Here is a 16837-nt window from a genome sequence, read left to right as displayed (position 1 = left end):
AAATCATTTCTGGAAATGACCCAGATAAAAATTGCTCCAAAAGGGTCCAAGAAAATGTTCATGTCTCTCTCTGAAAATATTGGGCAGAGGTAAAATTTCAAACCAATATTTTTAGGAGCTCATAAATATTTATTTTGGCCATTTGGAATTAATCCAGTAATTATTTGCGTTGGATAAATATTTTTATATATATAAAATATTGTCCAATAATTCTGAATTTTGGTGAGGGGATTTGGAATAATCCTTTAGGCCCCTGCAAAAAATTTCAGAAGAAAATAACTTGATTCAATATTTTTATTAAATCAAATCAAAGGTCAGAAAATAGAAAAGAAAATAGGAAATAAGAAAACTTTTACCTGACTTACCTGGCGCCCCACCCCGGCCCAGCAGTGGCCCGGCCCAACTAGCCGTTGCCAGTCGTCTCCCACGCCAGGAGGCAGCGGCGAAAGGGAGCACGGCGAGCGTGCATGCCCGCCAGGCAACTGCTTGCTGCCTCCTCTCCCTCCTCAGCGTTGTCCACCCCCGAGAGCTCCACCGAGCCCCCTGGCCTCTCTCACTTCCCCAGTTCTCTCCTCTCTTCCCCCTCGCCCTCTCTCTCGCGGCCGAAATCGTCGTCGCCGCCGTCCACAGCTACCGTGGCCTCGGCCAGTGCCGCACCTCCCCGACACGCTTCCCAGCACCGTCGCGACCCCTTCTCCCTCCTCACCGAGCAAAGCAACCGGGCGAGCTCCGCTTCATCCTCGGCGCCGTCGTCTTCATCTCCGGCCGCCGGAGATCGTCCTCACCGCCCCACTGACTCCATCCTTCCCCGAGCTCCTCGACAACGCCCGCCGGTCCCCTGTGAGCCCCGCCATCGTTCCCCCTACTCCCCTGCCCTTCTGCGCCCTCTAGCCCCTCTGCCGCACGCCACCGAACACCGGCCGCCGCCGCGAGCTTCGCTCCGGCGAGCTCCGCCGTCCCCGCAGCCTCCCGACTGCTCCACTGGATGCGCGCGAGCACCAGCTCCTCGGGGATGGTCTCCGCAGCCCATTTGGTCGCTGGAGACACGATCTCGAGCCCCTCCGCCGCGTCTGGCTCGCCGGCGTCAAGCCGCCGGCGGGTTTTGACCCCGCTGACCAGGAGGTTTGACCTCCCGTGGGTCGCTGACATGTGGGGCCCGGCCCTATTAATTTTTAGTTAGGATTAGTTTAACAACTAATTTAACCCTGTTAACTAATTGGGTCACTGACGGTGGGCCCAACCCCATTAACTAAGCCAGTTTAGGTTTAATTTAATTAGGATTAGCCACAGACACTGACGTGTGGACCCCACACGTCAGGTTTGACTCGGACAGCTCCTTTGACCTGCTGACGCAATGCTGCCGTGATGCTGACGCAATATATCATTTTCTGGTATTAAAATAAATCAGGAAATTCCAGAAAATGGTATAAACTTCAAATATTCATAGAAATTCAACCGTAGCTCAGATTGAAATAATTTATATATGAAAAATTATCAGAAAAATTCAATCTATCCATCTGTACCATTTTCATGCATGAAAAACCAATCTGTACATGCTGTATAAGGGAAACACTAAAATGGCATATTTAAGAGCTTATGTTAAAGATGCATTTGAATCTTTAGTTCAAATGGACTTTAACCAATTGAATGCTAGTTGCATTAGCTCAAACAACATCACATCTTCATGCCATGTTCATGCATCATATTGTTGCATATGTTTGTGTATTGATTGTCGACACCGTTCCTTCTTGATAGGTCCTGCTCCGGAGACCGATCCAGAGTATCTATCTGTGGAGCAGTGCCCCCTCTGTTGATCTACCAGGCAAGCAAACCCCCTTGTTCATTTCGATACAATCCTACTCTCTCGCTCCTGCTCTCATTATTGCATTAGGACAACAACGATTCAACTGCTACTTTATGTTGCGGTAGTTGAACCCATTCCTCTGCATGACCTGTCATTGCCACAGTAAATAGTTAAAACCCACTAGCATGTGTAGGAGTTGATTGAGCCATGTTGTGTTCTTGCCATGCCATGCCTGCTATTGCTTAGAGTTGTGTCAGGTCTGATTCATCGGGAATGAATTGGAGTGGTACGATATGTTCTGGTGCTGAGAGTTAAGCGTGTGAACACGATTTGGTAAAGGTAGCGGTGAGAGGCCATGTAGGAGTACATGGTGGGTTGTCTCACTGGAACCGTCCTTAAGCACTGAGTTCTGTGTATGTTGTCCAATGACTAGCTACTACCACACATTGGGCTCCGGGCACTCCAAGCTCTCTCGACTTATTAACCAACTTGATCTTTGTCCAGGAGTTGCAATTAGTTTCTGGTGTTTGTAGGTAGTGTTAGTAGTCTACCAAGTGGCACCCGGCTAGGTGGGCTTGGGACAGACTAGGCACAAGTGGCACGGTGTACCAAGCGTAGATCCATCCGGCGAGGTGGGCTTGGGAACCCTGCACACATCGTTTGGGGCCGTGAGCGACACCCTGGCCGGATCTCCTTGCGGATGGAACCCGAATAGGCGATAAACCTGGACTAGAGTCCTGTGTGGTTAGTCAGGTCGTGGCCGACACCCTCGCCAGGCTTCCGCTTGAAGGTTGCCGAGATACATGACGTGTACATGGTGATAAGTGGTGAAAGCGTGTGTGAAGAAGTACACCCCTGCAGGGTTATCATGATCTATTCGAATAGCCGTGTCCTCGGTTATGGACTTCTTGGATGCTTACGTGGTACATAGACAACTTGAAGTGGATACTCTAAAATTCTCAAGACAAGTGTGAGTGCTATGATGGCCTTCTCGTAGGAAGACGGGAATGAATCCATAGTAGTGTATTGACGTGGTGATTAGTGGACTCGTGTGCGTCACCTCAAAAGAGTTACCAGTAGTCGTAGTACAGGATAGCCACTGAGTCAAAGCTGGCTTGCTGCAACTAAACTCCACATTACCTTCTTGATACAAGTGCATGTATGATATGATCTGATGTAAGTCTTGTTGAGTACCTTTGTACTCATGTTGCTTTATTTATGTTTTTGCAGCGGAGACTTCGGTCTTACTAGTTTACGTGGACTTCGACAAGTAGCTTGTACCTCAGCTACGATCTTGATCGGATGTTGTAGATAGTCGGGCTCCTCAGCCTTTTTCATTTGTAGTTGTCTATACTCAGACATGTAATGCTTCCGCTTGTTGCTTGTATGCTCCGAATGATGGGTCATGTGACCCTTGCTTGTACTTAATGCTATGTGGTTCTTCTGAGCCTTTATCTATATGAGTTTGCATTATGTTGTGATGCCATGTTGTACCTCACATACTTACATGTTATGCGTACGTGTGACGTGTATTGCTATGTGTGGGATCCGACAATCTAGTTGTTTGTCCTTGGCAGCCTCTCTTATGGGGAAATGTAGTCTAGAGCTTCCTTGAGCCATAGTAGTCCACTACAGCCCGGTTCACCGGAGTCCTGCTAGCCCAGCACTACTGCTCAGAACACTTGACTGGTCGGCATGTGTTTCACTTCGTTCCTGTGTCTGTCCCTACGGGGAAATGTCACGCGGTGACATCCGGAGTCCTGCCTAGCCTGCTACAGCCCGGGTTACCGAAGTCCTGTTAGCCCAGTGCTACAGCCCGGATTCATATGCTGTTGACCGACATGCTCGATGTGACTCATGTATGCCTGTCCCCATAGGTTAGCACCGCTTTGGGTTCACGACTAGCCATGTCGGCCCGGGTTCTCTGTCATATGGATGCTAGCGATACTATCATATACGTGAGCCAAAAGGCGGAAACGGTCCCGGCCATGGTAAGGCGACACCTGTGGAAATACCGTGCGTGAGGCCGCAAAGTGATATGAGGTGTTACAGGCTAGATCGGTGTGACTTAGAATCAGGGTCCCGACAGCTTTGGTATCAGAGCCTGCCTGCCTGTAGGGTTTCCAAGCCAACCTGGTCGAAGTTGAGTCTAGAAATTCTTTAGTTATGTAAGGGAATTGATTGTGGAAGGGAATGTAAGGCTCTTTTTACTCCTTATATCTCATGCCCTTCTGATCTGAGTCATCCTATCTTTCCTACGGGGTTAAGGAACTAGGCTTTCTTTTCTGTCTATCCGGATCACGTGTTACTACTCCATAGTCTCTTAGGATTGGTTGATCAGAGTCATATCCCAGTTCGAGTACCTCTGGTGTAGCCTGTTTAGTAATATCTCAGAACCTTGAGTGATGATGTTGAGTATGGTGCTACCCCATCTTTCGCAGAATGTCTCATTCTGAGCATTTTACTGCCGTTATGCTGCCGGAATTGTCCTAGGAGTTTGAGAGATACTAAATTTCCTTGTGCTACATGTTGCATCCTATAGTTGTTGTTGACCTCGTCCTTGGTTCCGCTTCTCAGGATGTCGTCAATTAACCGAAGTTCTGTTGCTTGTTGCCTGAACCACGGAGATGGTAGGGATGAGGAGGATCCTCCCAACCAACCTTCATTGACAGAGTTCATGATAGAGATGGAGAGGAACAAGCGTGAGTCTAACCGCTTGTTGGCACGTATCGAGGAGAACACCGCACATCGGTGCAAAGAGTCAGCGACCATCCAGGATTTCATTGATCTGAAACCACCCACCTTCCATCATTCCATTGAGCCACTCGATGCAGATGACTGGCACCATAGTATCACACACAAGCTGCGTTCTGCGAACGTAGCTGAAAGTGACAAGGTCACTTATGCTGCATATCACCTGGAAGGTCCTGCTAGTCTCTGGTGGCAGAACTATGAGGCTATGCTTCCAACTGGTCAAATTCCTACCTGGAGAGATTTCACTGAGGCTTTTCGCGAGCATCACATTCCTGAAGCCCTCATCGATCGCAAGAGAGAAGAGTTCTGTAGTTTCACCCAGGGTAAGATGGTTGTTGATGCTTATAGTAGAGAGTTTGAGAACCTCGCCCGCTATGCTACAGAAGAAGTGTCCACAGATGCCAAGAAGCAGGCTAGGTTCCGGAAGGGTCTCAACCCCAAGTTGCGTCGTGATCTCCACTTGCGTCGTGATCTCCACTTGAATCGTTGCAATACATTCCACGCTCTTGTGAACAAGGCCATTAATGCAGAGACAGCTCAACTCACCTACGAGGAATCTCGTAAGCACACCCGTGATTTGGGTTCTTCCTCCGGTTCTAGTTCTCAGAAGCGCCGGATTTGGGTTCCGAACTCCGCTCTTCCACCCGGTTATACACCAAGGCCTTCTTGTGTGGCACCTCACCTAGTTCAACCATATGCTACACCCATGCCTATTGGTAGACCACTTGTCAATGCGGGTCCTTGTCCTACCTCCAAGATTTGTTACAAGTGCGGAGAGCCAGGCCACATTGCCCGTATTTGCACTCAGACCCGTGTTGCTCCACCCCAGCCCGAGAAGTCTGTTGGCCGTGGTAGTAAGCCTTCACACCAGATTATCAGTGCCAAGTCAGCTCCCACTGAACTTGGACGTGTGCATCACGTCTCAGCTAAAGACGCTCATGATGATCCAGATGTCGTTCTTGGTACACTCCTTGTCAACTATCACCCATCTTCGGTTCTATTCGATACCGGGGCATCTCACTCCTTCATTTCCGAAAGTTATGCCCATTTGCACGACATGTCATTTTGTGATATGCCCTCCCCACTACTCATTCAAACTCCTGGATCCAAGTGGCAAACTTCTAGGATAAGTTATGGCAATGAAATACATGTTGACAGACTTGTATTTCTAGCTTCCTTGATATCCCTCAAGTCTTCAGATGTTAACATCATTTTGGGTATGGACTGGATGAAAGCTCATTATGCCAAGATTGACTGTTACACCAGGTCTGTTCAGCTCACACACCCCTCTGGCAAGGTAGTCACTGTCTCCACCAAAATTGCAAGGCGTCAACTATATTCTCTAAATGCCAGCCGTCTTCCTGACCTTGAAGATATTCCGGTAGTCCGTGATTTTCCGGATGTCTTTCCAGAAGAACTGCCAGGTATTCCACCTGACAGAGATGTAGAGTTTGTTATAGATCTTATCCCCGGAACCGCCCCAATTTCTAGGAGACCTTACAAGATGGCACCCTTAGAGCTAGCTGAGCTTAAGAAACAACTCGATGAATCCTTGCAAAAGGGTTTCATCCGTCCTAGTTCTTCTCCCTGGGCTTGCCCCGTCCTCTTCGTCAAGAAGAAGGATGGTACGGACCGAATGGTTGTAGATTATCGTCCTGTTAATTTGGTCACGATAAAGAACAAGTATCCGCTCCCCAGGATCAACGATCTGTATGATCAGCTCGCTGGATCCTCAGTCTTCTCCAAGATGGATTTGAGGTTAGGCTACCACCAAATCAAGATCAGAAATGGGGATATTCCTAAGACGGCTTTTGTCGCTCGTTATGGTCAGTACGAGTACACCGTCATGTCCTTTGGTCTAACCAACGCTCCAGCTACTTTCTCTCGCTTGATGAACTCGATCTTCATGGAGTACTTAGATAAGTTCGTCGTGGTTTACCTCAATGATATCCTTATTTACTCGAAGAACGAGGAAGAGCATGCCGAACATCTTAGACTTGTGTTAGAAAAACTCAGAGAGCACCGCCTTTATGCCAAGTTCTCCAGGTGCGAATTTTGGTTGCCAGAAGTGACCTATCTCGGCCACGTAATCTCTGGTAAGGGCATTGCTGTCAATCCCGAAAGAGTTCAGTCCGTTCTTGATTGGACTCCGCCTGAAACAGTTAAGCAAGTTAGGAGTTTCCTTGGTCTAGCCAGTTATTGTCGCCGATTCGTTGAGAACTTCTCCAAAGTGGCCAAACCTCTCACGGAACTTCTCAAGAAAGATAAAAAGTTTGAGTGGTCCCCACAGTGTGAGCACAGTTTTCAGGAACTGAAAAGACGCCTGACTTCTGCTCCCATACTTGTGCCACCGAACTTCACTAAGGACTTTGTTATCTATTGTGATGCCTCACGACAGGGACTAGGTTGCATTCTTATGCAAGATCGCCATGTGATTGCCTATGCATCTCGACAGTTGCATCCACATGAGGAGAATTATCCTACACATGATCTAGAGCTTGCAGCCGTAGTCTATGCACTTAAGACATGGCGACATTACCTTCTCGGTAAACGTTGCGAGATTTACACCGATCACCAGAGTCTCAAGTATATCTTCACCCAACCAGATTTGAACCTTAGGCAAAGACGTTGGTTGGAGTTGATCTCAGATTATGATTTAGGGATTACCTACACCCCAGGTAAGGGGAATGTCATGGCTGATGCGCTAAGTCGTAAGTCCTATTGCAACAATCTCATGTTGCAGTAGGGCCAACCACTTCTCCATGAGGAATTATGTAAGCTTAACCTCCACCTTGCTCCTCACGGATTCCTTTCTACCTTGGTGGCGAAACCTACTCTTGTGGATCAAATCATCTCTACTCAGCAGCAGGATACGGGAATTTCCCGGATCAAGAGAAACATTAATAAGGGAGTTGGTGGTAGTTTCTCTATAGATGATCGTGGTGTTGTTTTCTTTGAGAGTCGCTTGGTGGTTCCCAAGAATCAAAATCTTCGACAATTAATCCTTAAGGAGGCGCATGAATCTCCTCTCACGATTCATCCCGGTAGTACTAAGATGTATCAGGACCTATGCCAGAGGTTCTGGTGGACTAGGATGAAGAGAGAAATTGCTCAATTTATTGCTAACTGTGACGTTTGTCGTCGCGTGAAGGCAGAGCATCAGAGACCTGCTGGCACTCTTCAACCTTTAGCTATTCCCGAGTGGAAATGGGATAAAGTTGGTATGGACTTCATCACCGGCTTTCCCAGGACCAAGAGAGGGAATAATGCTATCTTCGTAGTCATTGATCGTCTTTCCAAAGTGGCTCACTTCCTACCCGTTCGAGAGAGTATCACTGCTAGTCAGCTCGCTGACTTATATATTTCTCGAATAGTATCACTTCATGGTGTTCCACTAGAGATCAATTCAGACCGTGGTAGTCTTTTCACTTCTTATTTCTGGGAGAGTTTCCAAACTGCCATGGGCACCCATCTTTCCTTCAGTACCGCTTTCCACCCTCAATCAAGTGGTCAGGTGGAAAGGGTCAACCAGATTCTTGAAGACATGCTTAGAGCTTGTGTTATCTCATTCGGTATGGATTGGGAGAAGTGTCTTCCCTTCGCCGAGTTTGCTTATAACAACAGCTACCAAACCAGCCTCAAGAAAGCTCCTTTTGAGATTCTGTATGGACGAAGATGTCGAACACCTTTGAACTGGTCAGAAACTAGTGAAAGACAATTCTTTGGACCGGATATGATCCAGGAGGCAGAAGAGCAAGTTCGCGTCATTCGTGAGAATTTGAAAACAGCCCAATCTCGTTAAAAGAGCCAGTATGACCGTCGTCATAAGGAAGTGGCTTATGAAGTTGGCGACAAGGTTTATCTTCGGGTTACTCCCTTGAAGGGTACCCATCGTTTCGGTATCGAAGGCAAGTTGGCTCCTCGTTACATTGGTCCTTTTCGTATTCTCACTAAACGAGGAGAGGTTGCCTACCAGTTGGAACTACCCCCACATCTTTCTCGAGTACATGATGTCTTCCACGTCTCTCAACTCAGGCGTTGCTTCTCGGATCCCATCCGCGGAGTGGACCACGAAACGCTTGATCTCCAAGATAACCTCACTTATCGAGAGTACCCTGTTTGCATCCTTGATCAAGCAGAGCGTGTCACCCGACGTCATAACATCAAGTTTCTCAAGGTTCAGTGGTCTCATCATTTCGAGAGAGAAGCTACTTGGGAGCGTGAAGATCGTCTTCGATTTGAGTACCCCGCTTCCTTCCCGCCGACTCCTGAATCTCGGGACGAGATTCTTCCGAGTGGGGGCGAGTTGTCACATCCCTAGTTCTGGTATGACCTAGGCTAGCTAGTCATGTGTGCATCACGTTTAAATTTCATTTAAATTTGAAATGGGGATTTGTAAAACCCTTAGAAATCATTTCTGGAAATGACCCAGATAAAAATTGCTCCAAAAGGGTCCAAGAAAATGTTCATGTCTCTCTCTGAAAATATTGGGCAGAGGTAAAATTTCAAACCAATATTTTTAGGAGCTCATAAATATTTATTTTGGCCATTTGGAATTAATCCAGTAATTATTTGCGTTGGATAAATATTTTTATATATATAAAATATTGTCCAATAATTCTGAATTTTGGTGAGGGGCTTTGGAATAATCCTTTAGGCCCCTGCAAAAATTTTCAGAAGAAAATAACTTGATTTAGTATTTTTTTTTAAATCAAAACAAAGGTCAGAAAATAGAAAAGAAAACAGGAAATAAGAAAACTTTTACCTGACTTACCTGGCGCCCCACCCCGGCCCAGCAGTGGCCCGGCCCAACTGGCCGTTGCCAGTCGTCTCCCTCGCCAGGAGGCAGCGGCGAAAGGGAGCATGGCGAGCGTGCATGCCCGCCAGGCAGCTGCTTGCTGCCTCCTCTCCCTCCTCGGCGTTGTCCACCCCCGAGAGCTCCACCGAGCCCCCTGGCCTCTCTCACTTCCCCAGTTCTCTCCTCTCTTCCCCCTCGCGGCCGAAATTGCCGTCACCGCCATCCACAGCCACCGTGGCCTATGCCACTGCCGCACCTCCCCGACACGCTTCCCAGCTCCGCCGCGACCCCTTCTCCCTCCTCACCGAGCAAAGCAACCGGGCGAGCTCCGCTTCATCCTCGGCACCGTCGTCTTCATCTCCGGCCGCCGGAGATCGTCCTCACCGCCCCGCTGACTCCATCCTTCCCCGAGCTCCTCGACGACGCCCGCCGGTCCCCTGTGAGCCCCGCCGTCGTTCCCCCTACTCCCCTGCCCTTCTGCGCCCTCTAGCCCCTCTGCCGCACGCCACCGAACACCGGCCGCCGCCGCGAGCTTTGCTCCGGCGAGCTCCGCCGTCCCCGCAGCCTCCCGACTACTCCACTGGATGCACGCGAGCACCAGCTCCTCGGGGATGGTCTCCACGGCCCATTTGGTCGCTGGAGACGCGATCCCGAGCCCCTCCGCCGCGTCTGGCTCGCCGGCGTCAAGCCACCGGCGGGTTTTGACCCCGCTGACCAGGAGGTTTGACCTCCCGTGGGTCGCTGACATGTGGGGCCCGACCCTATTAATTTTTAGTTAGGATTAGTTTAACAACTAATTTAACCCTGTTAACTAATTGGGTCACTGACGCGTGGGCCCAACCCCATTAACTAAGCCAGTTTAGGTTTAATTTAATTAGGATTAGCCACAGACACTGACGTGTGGACCCCACACGTCAGGTTTGACTCGGACAGCTCCTTTGACCTGTTGACGCAATGCTGCCATCATGCTGACGCAATATATCATTTTCTGGTATTAAAATAAATCAGGAAATTCCAGAAAATGATATAAACTTCAAAAATTCATAGAAATTCAACCGTAGCTCAGATTGAAATAATTTATATATGAAAAATTATCAGAAAAATTCAATCTATCCATCTGTACCATTTTCATGCATGAAAAACCAATCTATACATGCTGTATAAGGGAAACACTAAAATGGCATATTTAAGAGCTTATGTTAAAGATGCATTTGAATCTTTAGTTCAAATGGACTTTAACCAATTGAATGCTGGTTGCATTAGCTCAAACAACATCACATCTTCATGCCATGTTCATGCATCATATTGTTGCATATGTTTGTGTATTGATTGCCGACACCGTTCCTTCTCGATAGGTCCTGCTCCGGAGACCGATCCAGAGTATCTATCTGTGGAGCAGTGCCCCCTCTGTTGATCTACCAGGAAAGCAAACCCCCTTGTTCATTCCGATACAATCCTACTCTCTCGCTCCTGCTCTCATTATTGCATTAGGACAACAACGATTCAACTGCTACTTTATGCCGCGGTAGTTGAACCCATTCCTCTGCATGACCTGTCATTGCCACAGTAAATAGTTAAAACCCACTAGCATGTGTAGGAGTTGATTGAGCCATGTTGTGTTCTTGCCATGCCATGCCTGCTATTGCTTAGAGTTGTGTCAGGTCTGATTCATCGGGAATGAATTGGAGTGGTACGATATGTTCTGGTGCTGAGAGTTAAGCGTGTGAACATGATTTGGTAAAGGTAGCGGTGAGAGGCCATGTAGGAGTACATGGTGGGTTGTCTCACTGGAACCGTCCTTAAGCACTGAGTTCTGTGTATGTTGTCCAATGACTAGCTACTACCACACATTGGGCTCCGGGCACTCCAAGCTCTCTCGACTTATTAACCAACTTGATCTTTATCCAGGAGTTGCAATTAGTTTCTGGTGTTTGTAGGTAGTGTTAGTAGTCTACCAAGTGGCACCCGGCCAGGTGGGCTTGGGACAGACTAGGCACAAGTGGCACGGTGTACCAAGCGTAGATCCATCCGGCGAGGTGGGCTTGGGAACCCTGCACACATCGTTTGGGGCCGTGAGCGACACCCCGGCCGGATCTCCTTGCGGATGGAATCCGAATAGGCAATAAACCTGGACTAGAGTCCTGTGTGGTTAGTCAGGCCGTGGCCGACACCCTCACCAGGCTTCCGCTTGAAGGTTGCCGAGATACATGACGTGTACATGGTGATAAGTGGTGACAGCGTGTGTGAAGAAGTACACCCCTGCAGGGTTATCATGATCTATTCGAATAGCCGTGTCCTCGGTTATGGACTTCTTGGGTGCTTACGTGGTACATAGACAACTTGAAGTGGATACTCTAAAATGCTCAAGACAAGTGTGAGTGCTATGGATGGCCTTCTCGTAGGAAGACGGGAATGAATCCATAGTAGTGTATTGACGTGGTGATTAGTGGACTCGTGTGCGCCACCTCAAAAGAGTTACCAGCAGTCGTAGTACAGGATAGCCACTGAGTCAAAGCTGGCTTGCTGCAACTAAACTCCACATTACCTTCTTGATACAAGTGCATGTATGATAGGATCTGATGTAAGTCTTGCTGAGTACCTTTGTACTCATGTTGCTTTATTTATGTTTTTGCAGCGGAGACTTCGGTCTTACTAGTTTACGTGGACTTCGACAAGTAGCTTGTACCTCAGCTACGATCTTGATCGGATGTTGTAGATAGTCGGGCTCCTCAGCCTTTTTCATTTGTAGTTGTCTGTACTCAGACATGTAATGCTTCCGCTTGTTGCTTGTATGCTCCGAATGATGGGTCATGTGGCCCTTGCTTGTACTTAATGCTATGTGGTTCTTCTGAGCCTTTATCTATATGAGTTTGCATTATGTTGTGATGCCATGTTGTACCTCACATACTTGCATGTTATGCGTATGTGTGACGTGTATTGCTATGTGTGGGATCCGACAATCTAGTTCTTTGTTCTTGGCAGCCTCTCTTATGGGGAAATGTAGTCTAGTGCTTCCTTGAGCCATAGTAGTCCGCTACAGCCCGGTTCACCGGAGTCCTGCTAGCCCAGCACTACTGCTCAGAACAGTTGACTGGCCGGCATGTGTTTCACTTCGTTCCTGTGTCTGTCCCTTCGGGGAAATGTCACGCGGTGACATCCGGAGTCCTGCCTAGCCTGCTATAGCCCGGGTTACCGGAGTCCTGTTAGCCCAGTGCTACAGCCCGGATTCATATGCCGTTGACCGACATGCTCGATGTGACTCATGTATGCCTGTCCCCATAGGTTAGCACCGCTTTGGGTTCACAACTAGCCATGTCGGCCCGGGTTCTCTGTCATATGGATGCTAGCGATACTATCATATACGTGAGGCAAAAGGCGCAAACGGTCCCGGCCATGCTAAGGCGACACCCGTGGAAATACCGTGCGTGAGGCCGCAAAGTGATATGAGGTGTTACAGGCTAGATCGGTGTGACTTAGAATCGGGGTCCCGACAGAGCCCCCCCCCCCCCCCCCCCGGGTTAAAGTCTTTTTATGGCTGTTGATGAGGAAAAGCATTCTCATCAAACAAAACTTAAAAAAAAGAGGATGTCAGGGGGACAACAATTGTTCCTTCTGTGGTAGAGAGGAAGATATAGATCATCTCTTTATACATTGCTCGGTGGCAAAAATGTTATGGATGGTCATGAAATGTTCCTTTAATTTACAAGATATCTCTGACAAGATTAATGATATATTTGGTAGATGGACAAATAAGTTTGAAAAAAATGATAAAAGTCTTATGACAGTTGGAATATCTGCTATGTTATGGACGATGTGGAAACTAAGAAACATACTAGTTTTTGATAATCACAGGATAGTTGATCCCTGTGTTCCTGTGAATCTGATTATTAAAAATTTACATGAATGATGTGTATTGCAGAAAAACCAAGGAAGAATAAATCGCATGAAGGAGGGTGTAAAGCAAGTAGAGCGGGTTGCTAGGGAGATCTTCAAGGCGACGCATGGATGGACGATCGGAGTACCCAGGTTGGAAGGCTCTTGAAGGACAGACATGCCGAAGCCTCTCCTCCTCTGTCACCCGCAGCTCAAGTGTTTTCTCCCTTTCCTTTACTTGTTGCGTTTTGAACCTTCTGTTAATGTGAGGGATCCTTTTCTCTATGTAATAGCGAGTAGAAAAATCTACTAGCTTTTGTTTTTTTTTGGTGCTGTATGATGCTGGAGACCTAGCCTATCTTAACATAATGCTGTGTGGGAGGAGGAAGGGATGGATCCCTCTTTCAACAAAGCATTGTCAGTTGTTGCCTCGCGGGGCTTTAAGTCTGTTAGTTAGCGTCAGGTTTGGGGTCTGTAAACCTTGTGATTTCTTTAAATGAAATGAGAGAAGGAAGCTCTCTTTTATAAAAAAAAAGGGAATTAAGTCATAAAGGACGGTATTTGTGACGGGAAGTTTTTGTTTTTTGGTACCCGGTCGGCTGTCATTCGCAAGGAAGGAAAGCCCATCGTTGCTGATTACTACTCCTACTCAGCAATCATCAGCATCTTGTTACAGTTCCTACTCAGGCAACTTTGGAGCAGCGGCCGCCGACGCCGTGTTCGTGAAAATGTGCAAGAAAGCCATCCGATACGCCGTGGTCAGTACTGTACTTACCATCTTCCCCTCTCCTCTTCTTCACTCGCACGGTCGCGTCGCGCCTCTCGGAAAGTGACGTCGGCCCGGCCGTCGTGGTCTCGTCGCAGGTGGACGCCTTCGCGACCGAGCCGTTCAAGGGCAACCCCGCCGCGGTGTGCCTCCTCGACGACGACAACGCCGCGGACGAGCGGTGGATGCAGTCCGTCGCCACCGAGTTCAACCTCTCCGAGACCGCCTTCCTCGTCCGCGACTTGTCCCGGCCCGCCAGCGCCGCGCCGCTCTTCCACCTTCGATGGTTCACCCCCGTCACCGAGGTAACCACATAGCCCTCCGTCCATCTCCTCCCCAAATCCTCGGATCCCCTTTCTACTACCAGCATCGACCGATCTGAACAACCCGTCGACTGGCCTGCATTGACCCCGAGCACGCGTCGTCGCTTTCAGGTCGACCTGTGTGGGCACGCGACGTTGGCCTCCGCCCACTTCCTCTTCACGGCCGTTCTGCCGGAGCATGGCATGATCGAGTTCATGACCAAATCCGGCATCCTGACTGCGAAGAAAGTTCCTGCGCCAGGGGGCGCAGGCGAGGCCCACGGGAAGCTGTTTATTGAGCTGAATTTCCCCATGATTGATTTCCTGGACTGCAACGAGATGCCGTCGATTCCAGAGACCCTAAACGGCGCACCAGTGGTCAGTGTTCACAAATCGGCGGCCGACGGTGATCTCATTGTACTGTCTCTCCCCTGTTTTACCTGCATCATTACATTCCAAAATAAACTTCCCCATTTTAAGATGGGGCATGTTGGTGCTGCTATGATCATTCTCCTAAGCTAAACAGCTATACTGTATTCTCTTAGTTTCTCCTATCTCAGTTGTGCTTCTGAAAAATCAACTGCCCAATAAACAGCTGGTGGCTTTCAGGTGGAACTTTCTTCAGCAAAAGAGGTTGCCGACATCCTTCCTAACATCGAAGAAATTAAGAAGTTGTCATGTGGTGGTATCATGGTTACAGGACCGGCACCTGCTGGATCTGGTTATGACTTCTTCACACGTTTATTCTGCCCGAAATTTGGGATGGATGAGGTGATGTCCTTTCTTAGTCCAAAGTTGTGTATACAAATGGTGAAGCTTGTTTAACTTACCAAGGTATCGAGCATTTGAGTAAAAAACAGTATGGAGCTAAGTATAAGAAAGTCGATGCAGGAGTGCCTCTCCCAACACCTAATTGTGCTCATGTCTCAAATATGTCACTACATCTTTCATTCTGGATAGCATAGTCCTGTAGTGTTGTCTACTTCCAGCATGCTCTGAAGTCTGAACCCTGCTTGTCCTAGACAAATTAATATCATCATGAGTTACTTCTGTTTAGCTAGAATTTTATCTATATTCACAATATCGATTAGCAGGCTAAGAGCTGCTTTGACTAGTAGTGTTATCTATGGTAGAACAAACTTTATCTCAGTGGATGCTTGTAATTATTGTTGAGGAATGAGGAATCGATGCCCTGCTTGCAAGTTGCAATTATAGAGTGCCACCATTTGTACTAGTTGAAATCTGTATAGGAAAACCCTCGTTCATTTAAATTAATCTTGGGCGTCCATTGGCTATTGATATTGTCCATGTAATGCAACCTCATCTTTCATACAAGTCGTAACCCCTGATTTCTGTATTTTTGCAGGACCCTGTTACTGGCAGTATACATTGTGTATTGGGACCCTTTTGGGGTAGAAAGCTTGGGAAGCAAAAACTGACGGCATTTCAAGTATGCTTTCGACGTTTTAATTGTTTGGATGTATATGTTTTATTTTACAATAATAATGCCACAACATGCGCTCAATCAGCGCTAAATCATCGTGTTAATTTTTCCTTCATGTGACCATTTCCATGTATCATCAGGCATCTCCAAGGGGTGGAACGCTATACCTGGAACTGGATGACGCAAATCGGCGAGTGAAAATCCAAGGAGAAACCGTTACTGTCATGTCCGGGACACTCCTGGTGTAATATGCATGCTGCTTGAAAACTTTCAGGCCTCCTTTGGTTTAGAGGAATTTCATAGGAATTCTAGAGGATAGGATTTTTTTCTTTAGAGCCCTTTGGTTCATAGGAATGGATTCCTATTCCTATATAGGATTGGTTTCTATCCTCCACATTTCATAGGAAAATAAAAAAGAGCCTAGACTCAATGGAAAAATTCCTTTGGTGTCAACCAAATGACATCTTGTTTCTTATTCCTACTCATAGGATTTGAGATACATGTCATCTCATTTCCTACAAGATTCCTATTCCTATAATAATCCTATCCTATGAACCAAAAGAGGCCTCAGTGGTTTTTTGAGGGTCACTACGCCGGTCGTGTATGATCTGAACCTAACACAATGGATGCTTAAAATATACATCGACATAATTGCAGTTATGGCAGATAGATATTATGTGGAAATCGACTCTGTCGTGCTACATCTATATCTATATATATATCTATATCTATATACCTACTATTAAAGGGAGGTGATATTCTTATTTTCGTCCCGCTTTGTTTTGTCCCGCTTCAATTAATTTCACATACGCTATTTGGTAACCATCCGTTTTGGCCCAATTGAGGAAGCCCACCCGACGGCACATTGTAGCCCAGGTCCGCAGAACTGGCAAAAAATAAAATTGCCGATGGAAGGTTTCGATCTCATAACCTGCCAACCGGCCACACATAATTTATCCAACTGACCCAGCTAGAGACATGAGATAATGTTTTTTTTTCTCTCGTTGTAACACATGGGTTTTTTTGCTAGTAGGACTTATTACTGAAAGTGCAAATTCAGGGAGAAACTGTTACTTTAATGGATGGGCACGCTCCT

At 47.4% G+C, this 16837-nt stretch overlaps 1 protein-coding gene across 1 annotated transcript; it reads left to right on the top strand.

Moving 5' to 3' along the window:
* Window positions 1-13831: 13831 nt before the first annotated feature.
* Window positions 13832-16417, top strand: LOC125548281 (uncharacterized). Its single transcript, XM_048711932.2, has 6 exons — window positions 13832-13987; window positions 14094-14300; window positions 14430-14714; window positions 14907-15068; window positions 15664-15747; window positions 15882-16417. The coding sequence occupies exons 1-6, from the start codon at window positions 13958-13960 to the stop codon at window positions 15987-15989; spliced, it is 876 nt and encodes a 291-aa protein (XP_048567889.1). The 5' UTR covers window positions 13832-13957; the 3' UTR covers window positions 15990-16417.
* The last annotated feature ends 420 nt before the right edge of the window (window positions 16418-16837 follow it).

The sequence above is a fragment of the Triticum urartu genome, chromosome 3A, assembly GCF_056163025.1.
Source record: "Triticum urartu cultivar PI428250 chromosome 3A, HENAU_Tu73, whole genome shotgun sequence".
NCBI classification, from domain to species: domain Eukaryota; kingdom Viridiplantae; phylum Streptophyta; class Magnoliopsida; order Poales; family Poaceae; genus Triticum; species Triticum urartu.
This window is presented reverse-complemented; position numbering and strand designations above follow the sequence as displayed.